The 22,484-nt window shown below is 44.5% G+C and overlaps 1 protein-coding gene across 3 annotated transcripts in view; it reads right to left on the bottom strand.

Moving 5' to 3' along the window:
* The window catches only part of DMBT1 (deleted in malignant brain tumors 1), a 48,393-nt gene extending 29,262 nt beyond the window's left edge, over window positions 1-19,131 (bottom strand). For all 3 annotated transcript variants that reach the window (XM_077126303.1, XM_077126302.1, XM_077126304.1), the window contains exons 1-4: window positions 19,022-19,131; window positions 11,718-11,774; window positions 5,307-5,336; window positions 470-793 (exon numbers count right to left, since the gene is read on the bottom strand). In XM_077126303.1, the coding sequence (XP_076982418.1) occupies window positions 470-793; window positions 5,307-5,336; window positions 11,718-11,774; window positions 19,022-19,082 (472 nt within the window). In that variant the 5' untranslated portion in view covers window positions 19,083-19,131. The remainder of the gene's footprint in view (window positions 1-469; window positions 794-5,306; window positions 5,337-11,717; window positions 11,775-19,021) is intronic.
* Between the last annotated feature and the right edge of the window lie 3,353 nt (window positions 19,132-22,484).

The following is a 22,484-nucleotide window of genomic DNA, read 5'->3' as shown; positions in this document are numbered from 1 at the left end:
ATAACGAGTCACATTTGAATCTGAGCCTGTTAGTCAACGTCTGTGTAGACCAATAGAATGCACTCACCAGGTGAGGTGAGGTACATTTACCTTCCACATCAACAAGCACTGGCTGAGAGAGGGAAGCATGAGGTAAAATGAGGGTGGAGCTGAGCAGATGCTTCTAAGGATAATAGAAAGGCCATTGTGTCTGACCTGAAGGACGATCTGCCCTGTGTCAGAGCAATGGTGGCAGAATCACCTACACAGCAATCTTGGGGTTCTGCTTTGTAGATTGGAGAACACAACTGATCATCCTGTTTCTCCCGTTATGGGGACCGACACAGACTTGAGCAGCCAGTGATTCCTGGGGAAACTCTGGAATCACCAGAAACTCTGGACAGTCTTTGGGAAGGGGACCTGGAGGGAAAATGTGATTATTCTGTGCAGCGTTCAACCCCATAAGGGCCCAGAGATCAAGGAGGCCCACCTGAGCAGATGACACCTGTGTCCTCCTGGTGTCCACAGTTGTGGGAGAGCCAGCCGTTGTGGGGGCAGCTCCACAGGTAGGACTCATATCCCGAGCAGCGCACATCATCCAGGACGATCTGTCCTGAGCCCTGACCAAACCGGGCACTTCCTGGGGCAGATACAGCCCAGCCACAGCCCAGCTGTCTGCAGACCACGTTGGCGTCATTGATGTCCCAGCTGTCATCACACACGGTGCCCCAGGAGCCTCGGTACAGGACCTCCACCCGGCCCTGGCACCGGTCCCCTCCATTCACCAGCCGCAGGGCCAAACTCCCGTCTGTCTCTAGAGGAAACACAAACATTTTGTAAAAGGGAATTTTATAAAGCTTAACAGTAGCTAATTTTTCCTGCTTAATTTAGCTATTTACATATATTTTAGCTTCTGAAATATCCAGCAAAAGCATTTGTGTCATTTTATATTCACGACTATGCATTTGGTGTGAGTTAAGAATTATAAAGAAAAGAATTATGGGCCCCATCAGGCTGAAGATAAACAATCCTGGCGCCAAGATTACTTGTTGTAAAACTGTTAAGAAATGCTTATTATAAAACTGTTCTTATCTGCTTTTTTGCAAAACAGCACCTGTGACCCATGCTCAACCCCCACCCCCCCTCATCTTACCCCTTAAAAGGCTTTTGCAAACTCAGACGGGGGCCTCTCTGTTCCTGTGTGTTCAGTGAGCCCCACACATGTGTGGAAAATAAACCCCTTGCATGTTGCATGAGAGAATGTCTCTTGGAGTCCTCCTTTGCGTGGCAAAACTCTCGAATTCTCGAATTCTTACAATTTCTCTTTTATTTTCCTAGGTCTCAAGCCATATAGGGGATTCTGTATGCTTCCCATTGGGCAAAGGGTCCCTGAGTCATGCTGCGATAGTTAGGTTCAGGTATCAACTTGGCCAGGTGAAGTTACCTAGTTCTATTGACAAGAGTCAATGGCATGTGAGCCTCATCTGTTGCTGATTACATCTGCAATCGGCTAGGAGGCATGCCTGCTGCAATGAATGATGTTTGATTTAATTGGTTTGGCTGGTGTTTAAATGAGAGAGCTCAACATAGCACAGTTCAAGCAGCTCAGCATACCTCCTCTCAGTACTCACAGCTCAGCCCAGGCCTTTGGAGATGAGGAAAGGAATCACCCCAGGGAAAGTTGTTGGAACCCAGAGGCCTGGAAAAAAGGCCATCAGAGATCGCCCTGTGCCTTCCCGCATTAAGAAAGAACCTCAGTTGAAAGTTAGCTGCCTTTCCTCTGAAGAACTATACATTTTTAACTAAATAAATCCCCTTTTATTAAAAGCCAATCCATCTCTGGTGTATTGCATTATGGCAGCTAGCAAACTAGAACAGACGCTCTAACTGGGCAAGGCTTTCACAGACATTGAAACTAACAGTTTTACATAGTAAAAGGAGGCAGTGTCCCCTCTGCCTAAATCCAATCTTCTAGAGTTTCAGGTGGTAGAGCCTGCACCTCCCAGTTTGCTGTCTGGAGGCACCTAGAAACCATTCACATCATCCTTCTCTGAGAAAAGCCCTGATGCCCTCAGCCGGGGTCCCATAGGTTTGCCATGCTAAAGAGAAACATGATGTCCTTAGATGAGCTCTGACATATGTCTGGGGCTCTAGGGTTAGCTTGGAGCTCAATTTGCACTTGTTCCTCCTTTAAGGATTTAAAGCCAGTATCAGCCTCAGTGGGGAACCTCTAGAAAACTGCTCCCCTGCCCTTCAGTGGGGAGGTCCTGCCACTTAGGCAGACATTTGGTCAGCCTGGCCCTGGATGGTTACGATGTCTCTTATGGGGACAAGGCTGAGACTGAAGCTTGCCTCCCCCACTTACTAGCTTTTTGGCCCTAATCCAATTACTTCACCTCCCTGAGCCTCAATTATCTGTAAAATAGGGACAGGAATACTTACAACATCAAATAAGACATGACTTACAGTAAAGCAGGTAAACTGAAAAGCACTACCCAAACAACCATGGCATGCATGACACAGGAGCACCTCCTACCTCCATCCTGCCCTGCTCTGAGTTGTACACGACACAGCGCCAGATGGCATCTGCATTACCTGAGCACAAGACTCCAGAATCTTCCCTGTGGCCACGTTCATGTCTGAACCATCCAGTGGGGGTGGGGGAGGGGGGCACCCAAGAGAATATTCCCCAAGCCCTGACCAGAGTGGACTCCTCCTGGGGCTGACACCAAATGGCCACAGCCGAGTGGTCGCCAGACGACATCTGTGTCCTGGATGTCCTGGCTGTTGTCACACACCATGCCTCAGGGGCCTTGCCCCAGGACCTCCACCCAGCCCTGGCCTCTGCTCCCTCTGTCCACCAGTCTCAGGCACAAACCGGCTATGGACACAAGTAGGAAGTGCTCAACTCCATCTCTCCCCACTTGGCTCTCATGACCCATGTTCTCCTTCCTCTGCCACCTCTGCCTCTGTTAGGGATTAAATTATATCCCCCACAAAGACAGGTCCAAGTCCCAACCCTGGTCCTGTGACTGCAAAGTCATAGGTAAATAGGGTCTTTGAGGGTGTTATTAATTAAAGTGAAGCCAAGCTGAATGAGGGTGACCTTCATCCAATATGACTCCTGATAAGCCAAGGAATGGACTCAGAAGAGGAAATGGAGGCAGAGATTGACCTATAGATTGACAGCAAGTCACCACCAGAACACTACACACTTCAGAGATAGTAAAATTCTCTTGTTTAAGCCAACCAGTCTGGAGTATTTTGTAACAGCAGCTCTGGCAAACTAAGACAGCCTCCATCTCCTTTGCCAATTCTTCTCCTTGCAGGACCTTAAATACTGATGTCCTTCTAGTGTTGTCTGGCCCTCTTCTCACCCTATCTTTTCCCCCTGGAGGACCTCATGTGCTCTCAGAGCTTTCTACATAAAGGAAGACCCCTCAATACATCTTTCCAGCCCAGATTCTACCCTGAAAGTCCAGCCCTGACCTCTAGACTGAAACTTGTAATGGCTTACTGGGCACCCCATCACCACCATCCCAACCTCAGCACATGCTCTGTCCTCCTTTTCAATCAATGGCTTCACCGTGCTCCACTACAGCTGCACTGGAAATTTGGGCATCATATCTGATTCCTCCTCCTCCTCCTCCCTTATATCTAGTCTATCACCAAGGTTGTTCTTTCCTTTTATTCCCATGGCATTGTGCTAGCTCAGACCTTCATCTCTAACCTGGACTGCCCCAGGTGCCTCCCAGTTGATCTCACTAACTCCACCCCTCCTTTCTCTAGTCCGCCTACATCAATTGCTCCAACAAGCTTTCCTGGGGTGCTTACCCTGTGCCCTGTGCTAAGAGGATTCATCTGTTCCCATCTAATGCCTCCAAGATTTATCTTTATAAAGTGCAGATGTGTTCCTGTCACGTCACTGCTCAGAACACCTCAACATACTCTAGACCCCATCAGGATCAATTCTAAGGTGGCATTACCCTACGAGCTGGCCTCAACCCTCTTTTCAAGCCTCATCTCCTGTGAGGGGTTTAGCAGGCCTGAGTCTCACCTTGGAGGTGACCACAGCTGGGGGTCAGAGGGTGCCATGTTCCTGCCTGATATGGCAGTGCTCGGTCATTCTGCCAGTGAGATCATGCAAGAAAAACAGGCAGCAGGAATCCAGCCCACCCTCCCGGCAGTGTGAGCAGAACGCTGGCCGTGGCTTTACAGTAGTTCATCAAAGGTTATGGGAACGCTGTGGTCAGGGAGTGACATGCAAGTTGGAATAGGGTAGGAGGTGAGGTTGTTCTTGTTGGGGATGGGGAGGAATGTCAGTCAAGGGCAGAGAGAAGAAAAGCCAATAGGCACCATTTCTAGGATTCTCCCAAGGTACTGCTCAGCTCTCCTTGCTGCCCCCTCCTGGTCATTCCTGCAAATGGTCTCGCCAGAAGAGTTCTCAGTCCCCCTGCTTCAGTCTGGCCCTTGCTGGGTGTCAATCAGAAAACCGCCCCTTATACCTTCCCAGGCCCATCTAAGACTCTCAGGACAGGGGCTCAATGGCAGGGCCAGTTGTCCTAAGTACGCACATAAATGGCCTTGACATACCAAATTTAGGTGCAAAGATCCACACCCTCTCACTCTGGAGAATGGGGGCAGATAGGTAAATTCAGCAAAAGTCAAAGACTAGGGCAAGGCAGAAAGAACACAGGCCCTGGAGGAATCCATCCTGGAGTCAAATCTCTGCCTTGCCACCTACAAACCTTGTGACTTCAGTCATAGAATTGCTGACAATTTATCTAACTGTGCCTCGGTCTTCTCATCTCCAAAATGGGGATGTTAATACTTACCTCAGTGTCATTAGGAAGATTTCATACCAATAGCACTGATTATGTGCCTTAGTTGAGCACTTATTATGTGCCAGACAGAATATATTCCAAATGTCTTTTATAGATTAATGTCTTTAGTGTACAGAAATAATGTGTGTCAGGGCACATCACAAGTACTTGGTAAATGTTGGATAATTTCAAGATGGCTGTTATTACTGGTAGAAAAAGAGAAACTGACTTTTTCTGTGGTAGTCTCTCCCTCAACATCAAGCTGTAGAAAAGTTTACCCAATGAATGGCTGAGACACAGAGAAGAAGGATGGAGAATGACAGATGCGATTGGCTGGATGCATTCCTGGGACATGCCAAGGTCTCGTCACCCACATCTCTTGACCCCTCTCCATCCCTGTGTTCTAAAAGACAGGCGTTTCACTGGGGTCAAGGCCGCTCTTACTGGCTGGCACAGCTAATGACCAAAAATTGGGGAAAATGAGTAAAGAACAGAAGGTCTCACCATAGTATGTAGTCTGTGGGATCCAGCGACCTAGAAACAAATAAAATTCAACTTAGAAAATAGGTTCCATTGTTTATAAATGATCCACAGGCACAGCAATTGACTTAAGCTTCATCTTATACTCATGTCAGGGGGCGGTATGGTTGAATCTTGGGTTTGTGTGCCTCCATCATTCTTGCTAAAAGTATCTGGGTCTTTGTCATTGTAGATTAAAGCAAGTGTGTTGGATATTGGGTGTTCAATTATTTTAGATGGGCTAAAGCACATGTCTCTCACAGGCCCCTTGGTGTTACAATCTATAGTCACAGGATAGAATTTTAGGCTCAAAAAGAAGTTTAAACTAGTTGTCAGAGGTTCTGGCTGACAGCTGAATTCATCCTCCAAATTTGAGAAGAATCAGCACTGAGAACAGTCACTAGGGGTGCACCTAATTAGCAACTACTTTGGTGTCAAATAATGTTCCTTCCCATCCATATCCTGAGAAATTTACAGTCTACCTTATAGCAAATGAAAATCTAGAGAACACTGGATCTTTATCATCAGTGAAACCAGACAAAAACTCTCCATTCTCACTTCACCTCAGTATACCGTCAGAGTCCAGTGGGCTCAATTTTACTTTCTGAGTTTTCTTTTTTGAGAAACCTAGCTATTTATGAGGGTTGACATTTTATAAATGTTATGTATTTCTAGTATTCATCCAAAGAAGAAAGACAGCATCTATCTATTCATTAAAAAAAGAAAAAAACTCACTCTATCTTACAGCCATCATATGGATTCAATGGCTCCTTTTACAAATCCAAGATAATTTATGGGCTCTTTAGAGACCTCAGTTTTCCTGTTTCACCATTGGGGAATTATCTCATCATTACTCATCAATTACTAACTATTCTAGAAAAGACTTAAATAACAAGAAAAGGGAACAATGGTAAAATTGCCTAGGAGGAAGATGAAAGAATGAGATAATTCATCATCCTTCAGTTTTCTTACTGCAGTACCCAAAGGATACCTTCTTTCAAGAGGTATATATGTATTCTAAGAAAACACATAAAGACCCTGTCTTTATAGTCAGCTTTTAGCTTTCATTGAATGCAGTTAAGAATTTGGAATTTGGAACTTTCCGCCATTATGACAAAGAGAAAAACTGACAAAGGAAGATGTTTCACAATTGTTAGATGAATCAGAAGAAAGCAATGAGACAGAGAGCAGCCCTACAGACTCTAACTGTAATGGCAAATTTCACTGTACAATTGAAATTTCAAACTAAAAGTCTTCACATAATGATGTTTAGATGAATCAAATAGGCAGTAATGTAAGTCTAAGGACAAAAAGAAAATATGGTGCTTTTATCCACTTAGTCATTCAAGAACCCGAACCATCTCATTTCACTAAAAGGACATGTGATGGCACTCTTTCATCTTTTATGAGGCTTATATAACAAAATTTACTTGACAAAAAGAGGTTTGCTATATTTACCTTTTTGTTAAAATGTCTAATAAAATTGTTTCACCTATCTCTTTTTCCTTCCTTTTCTGGTATATGGAGGGTTAAGGCATTTGATAAACTTCTCTGGTTCTTTTTAACTGCACCTCTCGCCAGGAGCAGTGGTCAGGGTTCAGAGATTTGAATTTCTCAAACATAATCAACAGGCTGGTGAGGAGACTTCTAGGTATGTCAGGAAACTGCAACTCTAGTCTCAACTCCTTGAGTGTAGAGTCCACAGTGGACTTTTCTAACCACCCTGCTTGATATTGTAGCCGGGCAGGAAAGAAGATCAGCAAGGCAGGGTGGCTACACATCCCTGAAAATGAAGAAACAATTTGCCATAGAAGTAGGCAGCCAAAGGATTCTTTCAACCAGGACAGCCAACATAGGAAATGTCTACACCAGAACATCTCTACCTCATTTCTAACATACCATCCCTGATCCCACACTCAAGAACAAGCTGACAGACAGGAGAGAGAAAGCCTGCTTATTCAACACTATAGCATTTAAACACAATCCAGATGACACCACATGATTTCCACTGCCAGGGTCTACATCAAATTCAGAAACTCAGCATCAGCATCTTGACCGTAGCACTGAACAAAGCATTGAAGTTGTTGCTTGCTGTTCTGATTACACCCTTTTCATAGATTTTTTTGACTGACTTGTATTCTTCCAACAATCAACTACTTAGCTGTAAATGATGCCAGGTACCATTTTGGGCAGGGTGATAAACCATCTGGAGAAGGAAGCTTCCACTTGTTTTTGTTTTGTTTTGTTTTTTCCAGGAAATGGAGACATGCTGGTCTCTACATTGGGGTTTAGTAACTAAGATAGTTAAGTCATCAGAATGACTCACATAGAGCTCTCTTGAGATACCACCCAAAGACCTCAGCAATTTCCAAGGGAGCTGGTACCTTTCCATCTGGCCTCCAATCTGACCCCAAATCTCACAAAACTGGGAACTGTACATTTTGTCTATTTCTTGCTCTAATGGGAGGGAGGGGAGAAATTGAAGAGGAGCTTGAGTACAAAAACAAGCAAAGTATCATCAAGGCTACCCATGTCTCCTGGGTGGGCCTCCCCAGTTATACTGGGAGAGAAGCCAAAGGAGACGTAGGAATATGGGGACTGGGAGAACACTCTGGAAGGGGAACTTAAGCAAATTTATTAAAGACTCACAATGCCATACGAATTTCAGAAAGTGTCATATTCAATCCTCCCCCAACAATGTCATCCCCACTTACAACAAAAGCACTGAAGCACAGACATTATAAAATAAGCCAAGGACACAAAGACTCCAACTCCACTGTCCATGCCTTTAGCCACCATCATGTACTGCTTCTAGAAAGCTAGTGAGAATGGACACTGAGTGCAGCTGTACACACTTGTTCTTCACCCATTTGCCCCCAAAAGACAAACAGTTTGCCCAACAATGGCAGACAGCACTTCTCAAACTTCATTGATCAAAAGTCTTTCTTCTCAGAACTTCAAAAACCATGTTAAGGAGAAAGTTTTGGAAATGGGATCTCGAGATAGCCTACCATAAAGAACTATCCTATTAGCACTGACCAGACACCCCATTAGGCAGGCTAAGTGGGAAGGAGCAGAGTATGTGCCTGTGGGGGTCGAGGTGGGGATGGCTACAGCCAAACTAAGACTCCCTCTGTTCCTTTCAAGTCCCTGGCAGCAGACACCTGTGAGTAAAAGAACATTGCCGCTCCTTCCTGCTCTGCCTGACAAACACCTACGTCTGCTCTAGATCTCAGCTTAGCCGTGACTGGCTCAGGGTTGCTCTCCCTGTTGGCTTGATCAATTGTTCTTGCCCCGTACCTCTCCTTCCAGCACTTACCACAGTTGTCATTGTACCTTGTACCTGTATGATCAATTGGTTAATGTTTATCATTCCATTAGGTCATAAGCTCCTGAAGGCAGGAAACATGTTCCTTTGAAAATAAAACAGAGAGAGCCAAGACCTTTACATGTCTCTCCCTGCTCAGATGGTCCTGGTAGGACTTGCTCTCACCAAATGGGGTGGCAAGGATGTTGAGAACATTTTGAGAGACTTGTAAAAGCTCACAGAAGCAATCTGCTGCAGAAAACCCTTTACTATGGATATGTCAGACTCATGATATGGCCAAAAACATTTGGAAAAGTTTTAAAAACATAAACCCACTTAGCATTAAGCAAAAATAGGTAGTACTATATATACATATTTATATCTCCTGCCACTTTCTTTCTCTGGAAACTCTTAGCAATGTAATGTTTCCATAATTGCATCGCAAACACCAAAGTCTAATTCAGTTCAGTGCCACGCGGCATGTTTCTCAGTGTCCTCTGCAGACCATTTTTTCTGTAATTCAGTAAAAATGCAAAGTCCTGAACCTCACTCCAGCCTCTACAAATCAGCGTTTCTGGAAGGGAAGGTAGGTGGATTCAAGGACCTGCATTTAAACAAATACCCTAGTTGGTTCTGATATGCAATAAAGTTGTAGGCAAAAGGCAAAATAAAATTAAAGAAGATCATAATTGTATAACATAACCTGGTCCATTTATGTAACTGAAGAGAAAACTCTGCTGCCTTTGTATTTCTAGATGGGACACAAATCACATTATCATGAAGCCCTCCTACCATTCATTAAAATTCAGAGACACTAAGAATTTAGTATATAAATAACTTGTGAGGCTCAAAAATAAATTATAAACCAATACAAGATATTATTTTCAAAGCAAAGAACGTACTTGGTGTTGTGAGAAAATCTGATTCGGAAACCGCAAAGGAGTAAAAGTAAAATCAGACATGTGTATGTTTCACCCACAGGGATCCAAGAAACCCATCTTTGAACCGACGCAGTTGACTCTGACATGGAAAGGTGCCAACGGTGTAGGATCAACATCTCCAACAAATCAGTTATCTGTTTTTGAAATTTCATTCCACTTAATAAAGACTTCTTAAGTTTCTAATATGTCCAAGACACAATGCTAAACTAGCCCCAGGGGATGGGGGATAAAGAAAAAGCTCTCACTATCTCAAACTAAATTCAATGAAATTCTCTTTATAATTTATATATTATGCATTTGTTTCTGCATAAAGCTCCTGTGCCAGAAATAGCTTGATTCTATCAAAATAGAAATGAATATTTCATCACTGTTGAATAACAAATTGAACTTCTGCAAAAATATGGACCCATTGCTTTTCTTATTTCATTGAGAAAATCTAACCTTTTCAGTCCATATTTATGGGCATGTGGAGTTGAGGCTGAGGGCTTTGACTTAATTTACCAATGCTTAACTGACTGAATGAAAGTGCTAAAAGCATAGAGTAGCAATTACTTAGTCACCAATGAGTCAGGTGATTTTATGTTCATAGAGACTGTGGGAGATGAAAATGTCTTTACTTCCCCATAAAATGACAGAGATGATCATTTATGAGACTTACTAATCCTCATGAGGTCAGAAGAAGAATTAAATGAGAAAATGTAGATAAACTGTTTATCAGAGTGACTGGCACATAATCAGCATGCAATAAAAGTTAGTTACTATTTAAAAAAAGCTAGCTACTATAGTAATAAAAATTATGACAATGACAATGATTTGTGGAATTACTACCACATGTATTATCTCCTTTGGTTTTCTTGGCAACCCATAACGGTAGAGGGATTTTTTTCTTATTCTTTAGAGAAGTAAACTGAGGAACTTAGAGGTAAAATAACTTGCCCAAAGAACAGCTATTATTTCCATTTTCCTGATGGAGAAACTGAGGTTTAGAGAGGTAGAGGTGTTTATTTACAGTCATTACCTTGTGCCCTGTGCTAAATAACCTGCGTTACCTCCCTCCATCCCCTCTGAGCAGATGACACCTGCGTCTTCCCGTGTCCACAGTTGTGGGAGAGCCAGCCGTTGTGGGAAAAGCTCCACAGGTAGGACTCGTGTCCCGAGCAGTACACATCATCCAAAACAATCTGTCCTGAGCCCTGACCAAACCAGGCGCTTCCTGGGGCAGATTTGGCCCAGCCACAGCCCAGCTGCCCGCAGACCACGTTGGCATCATTGATGTCCCAGCTGTCATCACACACGGTGCCCCAGGAGCCTCGGTACAGGACCTCCACCCGGCCCTGACACCGGTCCCCTCCATTCACCAGCTTCAGGGCCAAACCTAGCGGGACACAGGGATTTCACTGATCTGTCTCTCCTGGGGATCAACATCCCAGGGCCCTTCGCTGTGAGCAGGGACCAGAGAAAGCATGACAGTGAAACCCAGGCTCCTCCTCGTGTGTTAGCATTTGAAGTTAACAGGCCATGCTTTCCTGCCTCTTCCATGGAACTTGGCCAAACTTGCATCCTGTCACTTAAATTATGAAGAGCGTATACTGTCCCTCCATGGCTAAAGTGCCCAATGTGTGCCCAGCACTGGGATGGGGAGAGCTGCACACAGCCTCCACTTTGGGAAAGCTGGGACAATATTCCAGGTGTCTACAGGAGAGCTCGAACGAGCGTCTATACTGTCCGCAACTCTGCCCTGGAAAAGTCCACACTTGCGGCAGCTCTTCTCCCATCCTCATATCCAAATATGTCATTTTTTAAAGCTTAAGCATGGCAGGTGATTTGAACACTTCTTAACTCGAGGAACCTCGGATCATATTCAAGAGCTTTCCATGCATTATCTTAGCTAATCCACAACCCTACTGGAAAGGCCGGGGCGGCAGAGGCTCCCGGCGGTTACCAAAATCATCAGGCTAGTGGGTGCAGCGGCAGGTTATGGTCAACGCTGGCTTTTAACCATTTCACTATTCTGTCTCCTGGCTGATTTTTTTTTTTAACATTTAAACTATTGACCCAATTCACAATCTGCACTTCTACACAAACAGGCACACGCAAACACACACAGGACAGTAACAAGCTGAAGGGATACTGAGTTGAAGCAATTACCATCTGCAGTGTTGGCTGAGGTAGAGACAGTCAGTAGTTCATCAAATCTTGTAACTCCTAGAAAAGAAGAGAAAAATAAATGATATATCCAGAGAGCCTCGGTGGATCCCGCTGTCCCGTCGTGTCTCTGCTGCCTGGGTGCCTGGCCTTACCCCCCACCGGGCACCCAGTAGGGCAGCCTGGGGGAAGAGACCCTCTGAAGATGCGATTCACTAGGAAAAGTTTTGGGAAAAGGGCAGGAGAAGTCCAGAAAACTAGGATTGAAAGGAGAAATAGACATATGTCAAGAGAAAATGGGATGAAATTAGGATTGTCAGATAAAATATAGGGTACCCAGTTAAATTTTAATTTCAAATAAACATGGAATACTTCTTTAATGTAAATAGATCTCAGATACTACATGGGTCATACTTATACTAAAAACACTTTTTAAATCTGAGATTCAAGTTTAACTGGGCAGCTTGTGCTTTTATTTGTGAACTCAGTAGACTCTGAGTGAAAGGCATTCCTGAAGTGATAGCAGACAAGAAGCTCTCTTAATTGACTGCCTAGCCAAATCATTTGAGGCCCTGCGTCTTATCTGTAAAACCTACTGAGTATTCAGGGCTGGTCAGGTACTTTCTAGCACACCTAGCAACTTTCAATCAACCAGTGGAGTGTGCGGCCATCTGGAGTCTGATGTGAATCTCAAGCCTGTTTATGCCAGCTGCTACTGTAAACTAAGTGTGCCCTGTTTAATTTAATATTAAGTAAATTGATTAATATGGGTACAAAAAGAAAGGTGTCTTTCTATGAAGATAAGGCTGACTGCTTTGGAAAGACTGAGCAAAGTTACCAAAAAGAAATTGAGCAAGAAAGATAATGGCAAAAAGTAGATAAAGATATGTAAAACTATAAGAGAAATTCTGCACTCATATTGCTTTGTAAATGTCTTTAATTGTGTGCTCCAAAGTTTGGAGAAACCTTAAAATGAGAAATTGTGGGTGATGCATAATGGGTTCAGTTTATGCAAGAAAAATATTGCAGAACTACAGAGGATCTCTACTAACCAAAAAGGCCTAAGGAGATTGGTGAATTAAAATGCATTTGTGTATATTTATAATTATATGTTTATTTATATATTTATGTTTTAAGTTTAAATAAAGCCCTCAAGGTGTGTACAGATCATATTTTATGATCCCGCATTTATAAATAACTTTTTTGAGTAACCAACCACTAACCCTGGTCACATGAGAAAAGAGTTATTCTAGATCGGCTGTCAACGCAGTCTCTCTGGATCAACAGTAGCAGCTGGCGCCTAGGAAAGTATTAAAAACGCCAATTCTTAGGCCTCACTCCAGACTTACTGAATCAGGAATTTTGGAGTTGCTACCCGACAATGTATGTTTCAACAAATACTCCAGATAATTTTGCTGCACACTGAAATTTGAAAACCACTTTTCCACAGCCTATGCAAAAGAAATGTAGCAGTAGTTTCAACCGAGCAGGAAGCAGCAATTCATTCAACAATCAATTCTGGGTGCTAGAAGGAACTGCTGGTGCTAGGCACCACCAGGGAAGGGGAATGCCGAGATTACAGGATGCCTTCACCGCTCTTTGGAAATTTGCTTTAGTAGGTGGGCCATGCCAGTCAGCATTCAGAGCACAATGCATTAAAAACTTTCATTTGAGGGGTGTCCAGGTGTCCAGTAGAGGACCACATGAGATTTCCCAGAGCTTCATCAGGAAGGACAAAGAGAAGGGAGCCAGGCAGAGGTGAAGATGTGGGTTCAAATGGGCACAAGGCAAAAAGCGGCTCCTTCAAAACAACCTTGTGGGACCAGCTTACACAATTCTATGCAAAGCTTCTTCACTGCCCCTCGGCAAATGAAGAGATAGACCCGGTTTCTAGATGGAGAGACTAAATATAGAAATGTTAATCATTTCTAAAGTAATTCGCAGGTTTGATTCCCATCAAAAGGTGTTGGTTTGTATACTTGGTTGGTTGGATCTTAACAAAATGATTTTAACATTCATCAGGAAAAATGAATAAGCTAAAAATCACTAATCAGTTATTGAAAAAGAAAGAGTGCTGATGGAGCAGGGTTTGGGGCGAGGGTGGAGGCTTGGGGAGTTTGCCCAACCTATGAACTTGGCTTCAAATTATTGCTCTGCTGTTCATTTGTTCTTTAATCTCTAATAAGTCATTTATCCTCACACAGTTTGTTTCCTCATCTGTGAAAGTGTGTTACTCCGACTGCTTCATAGAGTTATTGTGATGACAGAAGCAGAAAAAAATATACTAACTGCTTAGTACAGTGTCTGCCATGTAGTTGGCATTCAAAAACTTGTTCTTAGCTCTAAAATATTAAAAATATCAGCAAAACAAGAAAATTAAAAGGCAGAAAAAATTGAAACAGATTTTTATTTCACACCAGAAAGCAAAATAATTTTCTGAACCAAAGAATTAAAGTTCAAAAAACCCACAAAAATAAGAAGCCAATTAAATTTTTATCTGATTTGTGTAAGACTTTTCTAGACTTAAAATCAATAGCAGTTCCAAAGGTAAACAATAGATTTAATTACATAAAAATAAAAAATATTGTGAAACAAAAAAAATCAAAATTAGAAAGCAAGCAACAAACTGGGGAAATGTTTGTCATCAATATAATGGACAAAATATAAATATATAAAGAGTCAGTGAGGAAGACACTAACTCCCATAAAAATTGGACAAAATAAATAAAGACAATTCATAGAAAAGAAATACAAGTGGCTTGAAAAAGTTCATTCTCACTGTAGGCAAAGAAATGCAAGTTAAAACAACTGCACACTGTTTTTCATCCTATTCAGCCAATATTTTTGAACACCAATATCCAGTACTGGTAAAGGTATGGAAAATTGCCACTTCTATTTTTTGCTTGTAAGAGTAAGAATTGGTACTTTTCTGGAAAATAATTTATCAATGTTTTAAGAACCTTAAAAATTATCAACCCCTTTGACTCAGTAATTCCACTTCTAAGAATGCAGCTGAAGGAAATAATAATTTCTGCAATGCAGACAAAGATGAATGGGCCAAGATTCACAAAATTATTCACTATCCAAACAGCCTGAAACAATCTCAATGTTCAAAAACTTTGAATGGCATGTTAAAATGGATAGAATGATAAATTATAGAAAAGCTTTGTATTAACTGATATCACTTACATACACTTACAACTTGAAAGAAATACACCATGTTTTAACAATGGCCATCTCAGATAATAGGATGTTGGGTGGTTCTAAACTTTCTCTATATTTTTCTCTAGTTCCTACATTTTCTACACTAACTATGCATTATGAGTTGTCACGTGATGCCAAAGGTGGGAGATGGCATGGCAGCTTATGTAGTAGACAGATTCTTTCGGATGGGGAAGCCATAGATGGGGAAGGAAAAGAGCAGAGTTTGAACAAGAACTTGAAGACAGAGAAGCTAAGGAAGCTAGATAAGGAGGAATAGGAGGAGAAAGAGGAAGAGGAGGGAAAGGGGTGAAGTGAGAAGAAGGAAAAGAGGAACCAACATTTTTTGAAGCAACTACCAAAGCCAGGCATTGAACTAAATGCTCTCCATGTGTTATCTCACAAAATCCTGGGTGGCAGAATTCTTGTGCACGTCTATTTTACAGATAAGAAGTCAGGCTTAGAGAGGTGAAGTAACTTGCCAAAGTCCACACAGCTAAGAAGTAGTACAAATAACATCTGAACTCAGAATGTGACCACAGAACAGGTGTGCTCTATGATTCTACGCTGCTACCTCCCAAAATGCAAGTTCAAACTGTGAGGTTCCATCTTAAGTATCAAAGAAACGAAGTGTTCTAACATAGTCCTACCATGTCCTGGTGAGGATGTGTTCAATATTACTCCTTTAGGTAGTGTTTTCGCTCCCCCTTAAAATACTCATAAAGAAATAGACTGCTGAGAACCTGGCACAATGGCATAAAGTCTGGGATAGCTCACAGCCACACCCTTCCCTGCCTTTGCAGAGTCTGGCACCTGAATCTTTCTGTCTTCTCCTTTAGGTTCCCCGTGAGCCAAGCCCTGTTAGATTCTTGAGGGTACAAGGGGCCACACGGTACTAAGACATGGTCCCTGCCCTCCAGGAACTTACAGCATAGCAGGGCCCCTAGGAACATGCAGAGATCATTTTAGTACAAGAGGTAAGTGCTGAACAAGATTCTGATGGAGAATATAAGTGGTTACCATAGACTGACACACTGTGTGTGTGTGTGAGTGTGTAGCTCTGTGTGTTTGTGCCTGTTTATGTGAGTGTGTTTCTCTGTGTCTGTATGTGTGCATCTGTGTGTGTCTGTGTGTGTGCATGTGTGTGTTGGGCATGTATGTTAGGAAAGTGATTCCTGCATGGGACAGTGCCCATGGATTTGGAAACAAGAAACAGTGCCATGGATTTAGACAGGTGAAGGCTGGGGGAGAAGAGAAAAAAGGAGAGAGGTGGAGGGGCCAGCAAAGTGACATCACCGTGGACAGCGAAGTGCCTGTTGCTTTGTATTACAAGACAATGAGCTGTGAGCATCCTGGGAAGCAGGGAGAATCCAAAAATCACAGGGTGGAAAAGAGCAGGGAACCTGTAGGAACTAAAAAGCAGGCTGATGTTGCCAAGCTGGGAGTGAAGAAACCGAGGCTGGGGCAGATGGCCCAAGAGGGGACACCATGGTGGACAAAATCTCTACATCACTGCTGCTGGGACTCAGGTCCCAGGCAAGGCCCTGGACTTTCTCCTCATTCCGGAACATTCGGCAGCTAGGCCTGTCTGGGTTACATAATACCCGGTGGAGTGTTCATGCATTAAGTCAAGTGAAAGAAAGGAGAACTGCGTGAGTCATTCGACCATCCGTGTGGCTTTGTGTGAGTGGTTCTAGGAGCCCTCACTCCCACCCTGATCCAATACCACCCACGTTAAAAATATCTCACAATGCCTAAAGGTCTCTTCATTCGATATTTTTTTCCTTAGCAATCGTTGCCAAACTCCCTGTTAAACTGTGAATAGTACAATGAGTACAAGGGTTAACAATCAGGCTACAAGTAATTATTACTTTGTCACTTTGTAAAACCATTAACTATAAAGAAATAGAACAAGGGAAGTTAAGGATGAAAGAAAAAAATTTAAATCTATCAATTTAGATTTATGGGAAAGTTGCAAAGATAGCACAGAGAGTTTCCATATATACCGGGGTACATTCCGTTCACCGACAAACCAACATTGGTACATTTCAAGATTTTTGTAATTTCACCAGTTTTTCCTGCGTCTTTTCCAGGATCCAATCCAAGATACCACATGGCATTCAGGAAGTTAAGCTTTGATAAAAATCCCGAGTCCTTTACATGGATTGTATCATTTGTACTTGAGCCCATTAGGTTGGAATATAATGTCCATGTTACAGATAAGTAAACTGAGGCCGTCACCTTCTCCCTACCCTCAACCCCTGCAGCTGGTGAGTTGTAGAGCTGAGGACATTGCTAAGACCAACACTGGGTACCCGGGTCCCACCCAGTGCAAATGGGACCCCTAACTTCCCTCAAGCATTTGCACAGAGACTAGATGTGAGATTATCTGCGCGGTTCTCCCAGCTTGCAGTGACTCCCTGGACTTCAGGAACTGAGCCAAACCAGCGGGTGTCCACCAACCTAAACTGCTTCCTGAATGCCCACGGACCTTGCTCCTTCCCCTTGGACTCAGACACCTGAGCACTCATCGGATACAGCCGAGGGAATCTTCCACTGAAAGCTACATTGTGGGGAAGGCTGGGACCTCTACATCACAGGGACCCAGGTTCAAATCCTGGCCCTACCACTCACCAGCTGCTGACCTTGGCCAAGCCATATAACCTTGGTGAGCCACCACTTTCTCATCTGAAATGAGGAGGTAATAGTACCTACCTTTGGAGTTGTTAGCAGATTGAAGTAAGAGAATATAAGTCGTCTGGCAGAGTACCTGGTACAGAGTGAGCAGCTGCGTGGAGAGTTAATTCCCACATCTCAAATATAAATGCAGGCAAACACGTGCATGTATGAGCGTGTCTCTGCACATGTATGTACATACCTACACATTTCCTTCATTCCAAGAACCAGGCATCCAAAGGCACAGGGCAATTCACTCCTGCTCTTTAGGGGCTGACCTGATTCCCACGTCACCTTTCAGAGCCAGAGAAAGTCTCGGGGGCTGACTTTGTACTGATGTAGGTAAAAGCTGGAGCTGAGGTCATCACCTTCCATTCCCAGTTACTTTTGATGGGTTGACACCATTTCCCCTGCTAGGCCCCCAGTCCTTCCGACAAGAAGGGAAGGTGGAGGTCACAAACACAGTCACACACACACTACCCCTGGCCCGGCACAGGGTCATTCTCCATCCCCAGGACCTTGAGGGGCTTGGCTTGAGGGGGTGCTTTTCATAAATTGAACCTTTATGTGCGGGAAACAGAGCCAGGGCAGCGGGCAGAGGGGTGTGAGAGTTCTGGAAGCATCTGGTAAGGAGGAAATGTTCACCTATCCCTTGAAACCTAGCAAAAGGTGGCACCAAAGGAGGAAGAAAGGTAGGGGAAAAATGGAAAAAAAGAAGGAAAGAAGAAGGGGGGGTTGCAACCAGCTGACTGACCATCTGTTCAATTCGTGTCTCAGCAAAACGATGGGAACACTCAGTGGCCACACTGATTTGACTAAGGCTCCCTTGAGTTATCACTTAACGCTCAAAGAACAGAGAGGTATGGCTGAGCTTCTGAGCTTCAAGCCATTTGTCTAAGGCAGCGGGGGACAGATATAACCTGGAATCTTAATTATCTTGCCTGTGCCCAGTGACTTGCTCTGATTGTGCTCAGTAAATTTTAGCCAGATGCACCTGCAGAGAAATCAAATAACCACCCTCCCCAGGGCAGGCTCTCCTGCTCTTCTTCACAGTTCACAAACTGTGTTAACCAAGTGTGGCAACATTTCAGGGCCTCTTAATAATATAAATACATTTTCCTTAACCACAGAGATTTTCTAAGTCCGATGAATCATATCATTATGTTAACAACTTACTGAAGATATTGACATAATGATTGGCTTGTTCTGATTGCAATCATTTGTATTTCTCAGCCTGAAAAAAACAAAGTAGAGCCATTTCTTCTAAATACTTGCAAACAGTTACAATTATCAGCAAAGAACTGCCTCCCCTTGACACAAAACTCTCTTTAAGATGAAAAAATCTAGAACCAAGGAACAAATAAGTAGAGTTCACCATGATTTGGGTTTGCAAGGCATGAAGTCAATGCATATTAAAGTTAGACATAATACCTGCAGGTAGAACCGGACTCCATAAAAGACATATTTCAAGGATGAACAGGAAGGTCCCCATTTTGCTGGGTTCTTGTCATTTGGGATGACAATACCTTGACATTTATAGGTTTTCAGCCTAAAGGAGGTGTGTCCTGTGGGGTAATAAATTTCTATTGCTGCAATAAATCAATAAAAGGAAGTGAGAAACTCTGCAAAGGCAGTGGTTAATCTGTGGGAACAACATAGGTGTGTTTGTCGTACAAAAGACCTGGCAACTCCCCGACTGCAAAGGCACTGACATTAGTGATACAATTTCCAACTTCCTTCTGGGTAAACCTCGAAGACTGGCAAGTGGTGGCTGCACACGGATTGGATTTTAAGCTTGGGCAATCTGAAATAACCTGTGGGACGTCTGCCCCAAGGTCTGGGCACAGCAGGATGTGGGCTGTTGGACAAATAGAAGACAGTGCCAAAGGGAAAAGGCATCTCTTTGGGATGATTGGTCCTGGCAGGGCATTCTCTTGTTCGCCCCGTGCACTTCACCTTGACCTGGGGGGACAGCGATGGCATCAATGCAGACCGGCGCGAGTGGAGAGTAGAGGTGGGAAGGCTATTCCACGGAGACCGTGGGTTGATACTAGTTTTGGCCTCTGTCTTTTGGATCTCCCACTAATCCCACAACACGGCAACTGAGAAACACGAGAATCCAAACAGAACCACTTCTACCCATTTCACACGGCTCTGATTTCTCGATCATGGCATTCCCATTGTGTAACATTTCGCAAACACACAAAACTGAGCACCCCCCACCCCTTCATCCTCACCCATAGTCCCTCTCCTTGCACTTGTTATTGGGTATCACTCTGTCCCCTGGGACTTCCGTCTTCATCACCAGATTCTGATAAGCCCCCCACTGTCAATCCTGCCCTGGATGAGCAGCTTCCTGCCTCTCAGTGGAGACCCCGAACCTTTCAGATGGCACCTTAGCACCCTTGTCATGCACTGTTAATCTGTGGTCTCTTGGTGATTCATTCTAGAAGGAAAGTGAGAGCCCAGGCCTTGTGTCAGCCACCAATCAGGATTTAGGGCTGGACCTCTGCGTTTGGCTTCACCTAGATGAAAGTGACACTGAAGCTTTGATTTCTTTTTATCCTATTGTTCCCACGTTTCTCTTCTCCCTTTGAAAGGGCAGACACATTTCAGATGCTAAGGTCATTGTCTTCCCCTCTCCTACTGTCAGGCTAACAACTGATAAATATTAAGGGGAAAAAGAGAACAGGCAGACCTATCTACTAGGGAATTCCCTAAGACCAGAAGGCCATATGGGATTCCTCTCATGAAATTATGATTCTATGGTTCCTGGAGTGCTGGGTTAACCATGATCATGAACCCACACCAAGGTCATCAAAATGAGTGCCGTGATAGATTAGTAATGTCTGCCTTGAGCATAGCAGCGAGAAGTGGTGGCAAGCATCTTAAATATGGAAGAAGGAGAGGAGGGTAGAAAGTACCCTTCCCCTGCAGAAGCAGACTGCCTAGTCTTAGAGACAGGCCTGCATGGTGACATGGGCAGTAAGTTTTAATATAGGTCCTATGGAACACACAGAAGAAGTCTAAACCAGACGGTGGAGGTGGGTTCTCAGGGACAGTGACCCCTAGATTGAAGCTTGATGTATCAGGCAGGAGTCAGCCAAGAGTGGGCAGACCTGTGCGAGCGCCGGACCAGGGTGGCACCCTGTCATGGCACCTCGGAGTATGTGCCACCAATACCTCGGTTCGGACCAGGAACAGCCTTCTCGAGAATTACGTGAGATTTTTCAAACTGCACAACTTCTCCATGTTCATTGTTTTGGTTACCCTGTTCGTTCCCCAGGGTGGTGAGCCATAAAGATCTTAAGACAAAAAAGGCTTGTGAGCTTTTTATTCAGGAGACGGGGAAGGAGGAAGTGGAAGAAGCCTAGCTGTCATATCAGAGCCAGCGCAGGGTGGGATCCCCAGGTGGGGAAATGGGCAATGTTCATGCAAAGCCCATCTGCAGGCCCCATTTTTCAAGGACCTTCCCCAGGCAAATAGGATCCCAGTGACTGTCCAACCTGTTCTAGCAAATGCCAGAATGTCGGACCAAACCCTGGAATCCCCATGTCAAGGCGCTTACCTTCCAAGGGAAGAGTTCCTTATAGGGATCACGCAAGGCTCTTACTTTTTTTTAAGCAGCAGAATCCTTTCCTAAACCGAAATTCATGGGGAAGCTCCAAAATAAAAAGCAGACCAGTAGAAGAGATCTGGGGGAATAAGGGGATAAAGGGACAAAGCTCCCTGTCCACTTGACCAGCGATTCCTCCTTTCTACCTTCAGCATCTTTCTTAATACCCTCATTTGCTCTCCTTCTTCAGGGCACCTGTGGGCAGAGGTGGAAGGGCCAGATGGAGATGAGTCCTTCCTTCCAGGCCTATCCCAGTGCTGAGCTCCTGGGCAGGCATTTGCCCTCTACCTCGTGCCTGAGCCCCTTTACCAGGGGCCACTGGGTTGGCTCCACAAGCAGATAAACGCAGCCTCCTTCCCTGAGAAGCTGGAGGGAGGCCGAGGCCCAGCAGGCAAGCCTGGGGTCCCTCTTTGCCTGTGTTTTGGATGTGGGACAGATAAGGGACCTGGAACGGAGGCAGAGGTGGGCTTGGGGTCGTGTGAGAAGGGGCGGGGAACGGATGCACCTGCAGGTGGTCGCCGTGGGGGCCCAAGAGTCAGACTGGCCACGGCTCCTACTTCAGGTGTCAGTTCAACCCCCAGATCTCTCTTACCCTCATTGAACAAGCCAAGCTCACCGTGAATGTTAGCCGTCATTACTAGTGTAAGTACCCTTCAGGCACTGTGACTATGATGCCAACAATGTCACTGGCTTTGCCCTCAGGTCCTCCCAGCCAGGTTCTCAGGGACCCCCCACCCACCCGACCCTGCCGAGTGTGGAGGACCAGTCTGTCTCACCACTTCCTGCTGCTCCTCCTTCATCTCAGTGTCACTAGGCATGGGCTGCGGACAGCGGGTAGCAAAGAGCGGACCCCCTGCCCAGGCTTTCCAGGGTGTCCCACATGCAGCCTCCACCTGGGGACACTAAGGCTGAGAGAGCTGGGCCAGCGTCCGGGACAGCACTATCGTCAGAAGCATCCCGGGATGGTGAGCAGAAGGGCTGGTGCTCGCCGAACGCAATCCAGCCGCACAAACTTCCCAGCAGCGAACGTGGCCCTCTGTTAGCAAGCTTTGGAAAACCTAAGTCCATCCTTGTGGTCTCTTCAGAGTAACAGTGAAGGTCTCGTTGTGGCTTACAAGGCCTGGCATAATGCTTCCCCCCTCCACCATAGCTTCTTTTCCCCCTCACTCTCTCCTCTGATACTGGGGCTGTAGGACATTTGCACTTGCTGCTCCTGCTTTCTCCAGATAGCTATGTATTTGCTCCCTCCCCTCCTGCAGATTTTTTTTCTAATACATC

Source organism: Tamandua tetradactyla, chromosome 13, assembly GCF_023851605.1.
Source record: "Tamandua tetradactyla isolate mTamTet1 chromosome 13, mTamTet1.pri, whole genome shotgun sequence".
Taxonomy (NCBI): domain Eukaryota; kingdom Metazoa; phylum Chordata; class Mammalia; order Pilosa; family Myrmecophagidae; genus Tamandua; species Tamandua tetradactyla.
The sequence above is the reverse complement of the archived record's forward strand: the minus strand, read 5'-3'. Positions and strand labels throughout refer to the sequence as shown.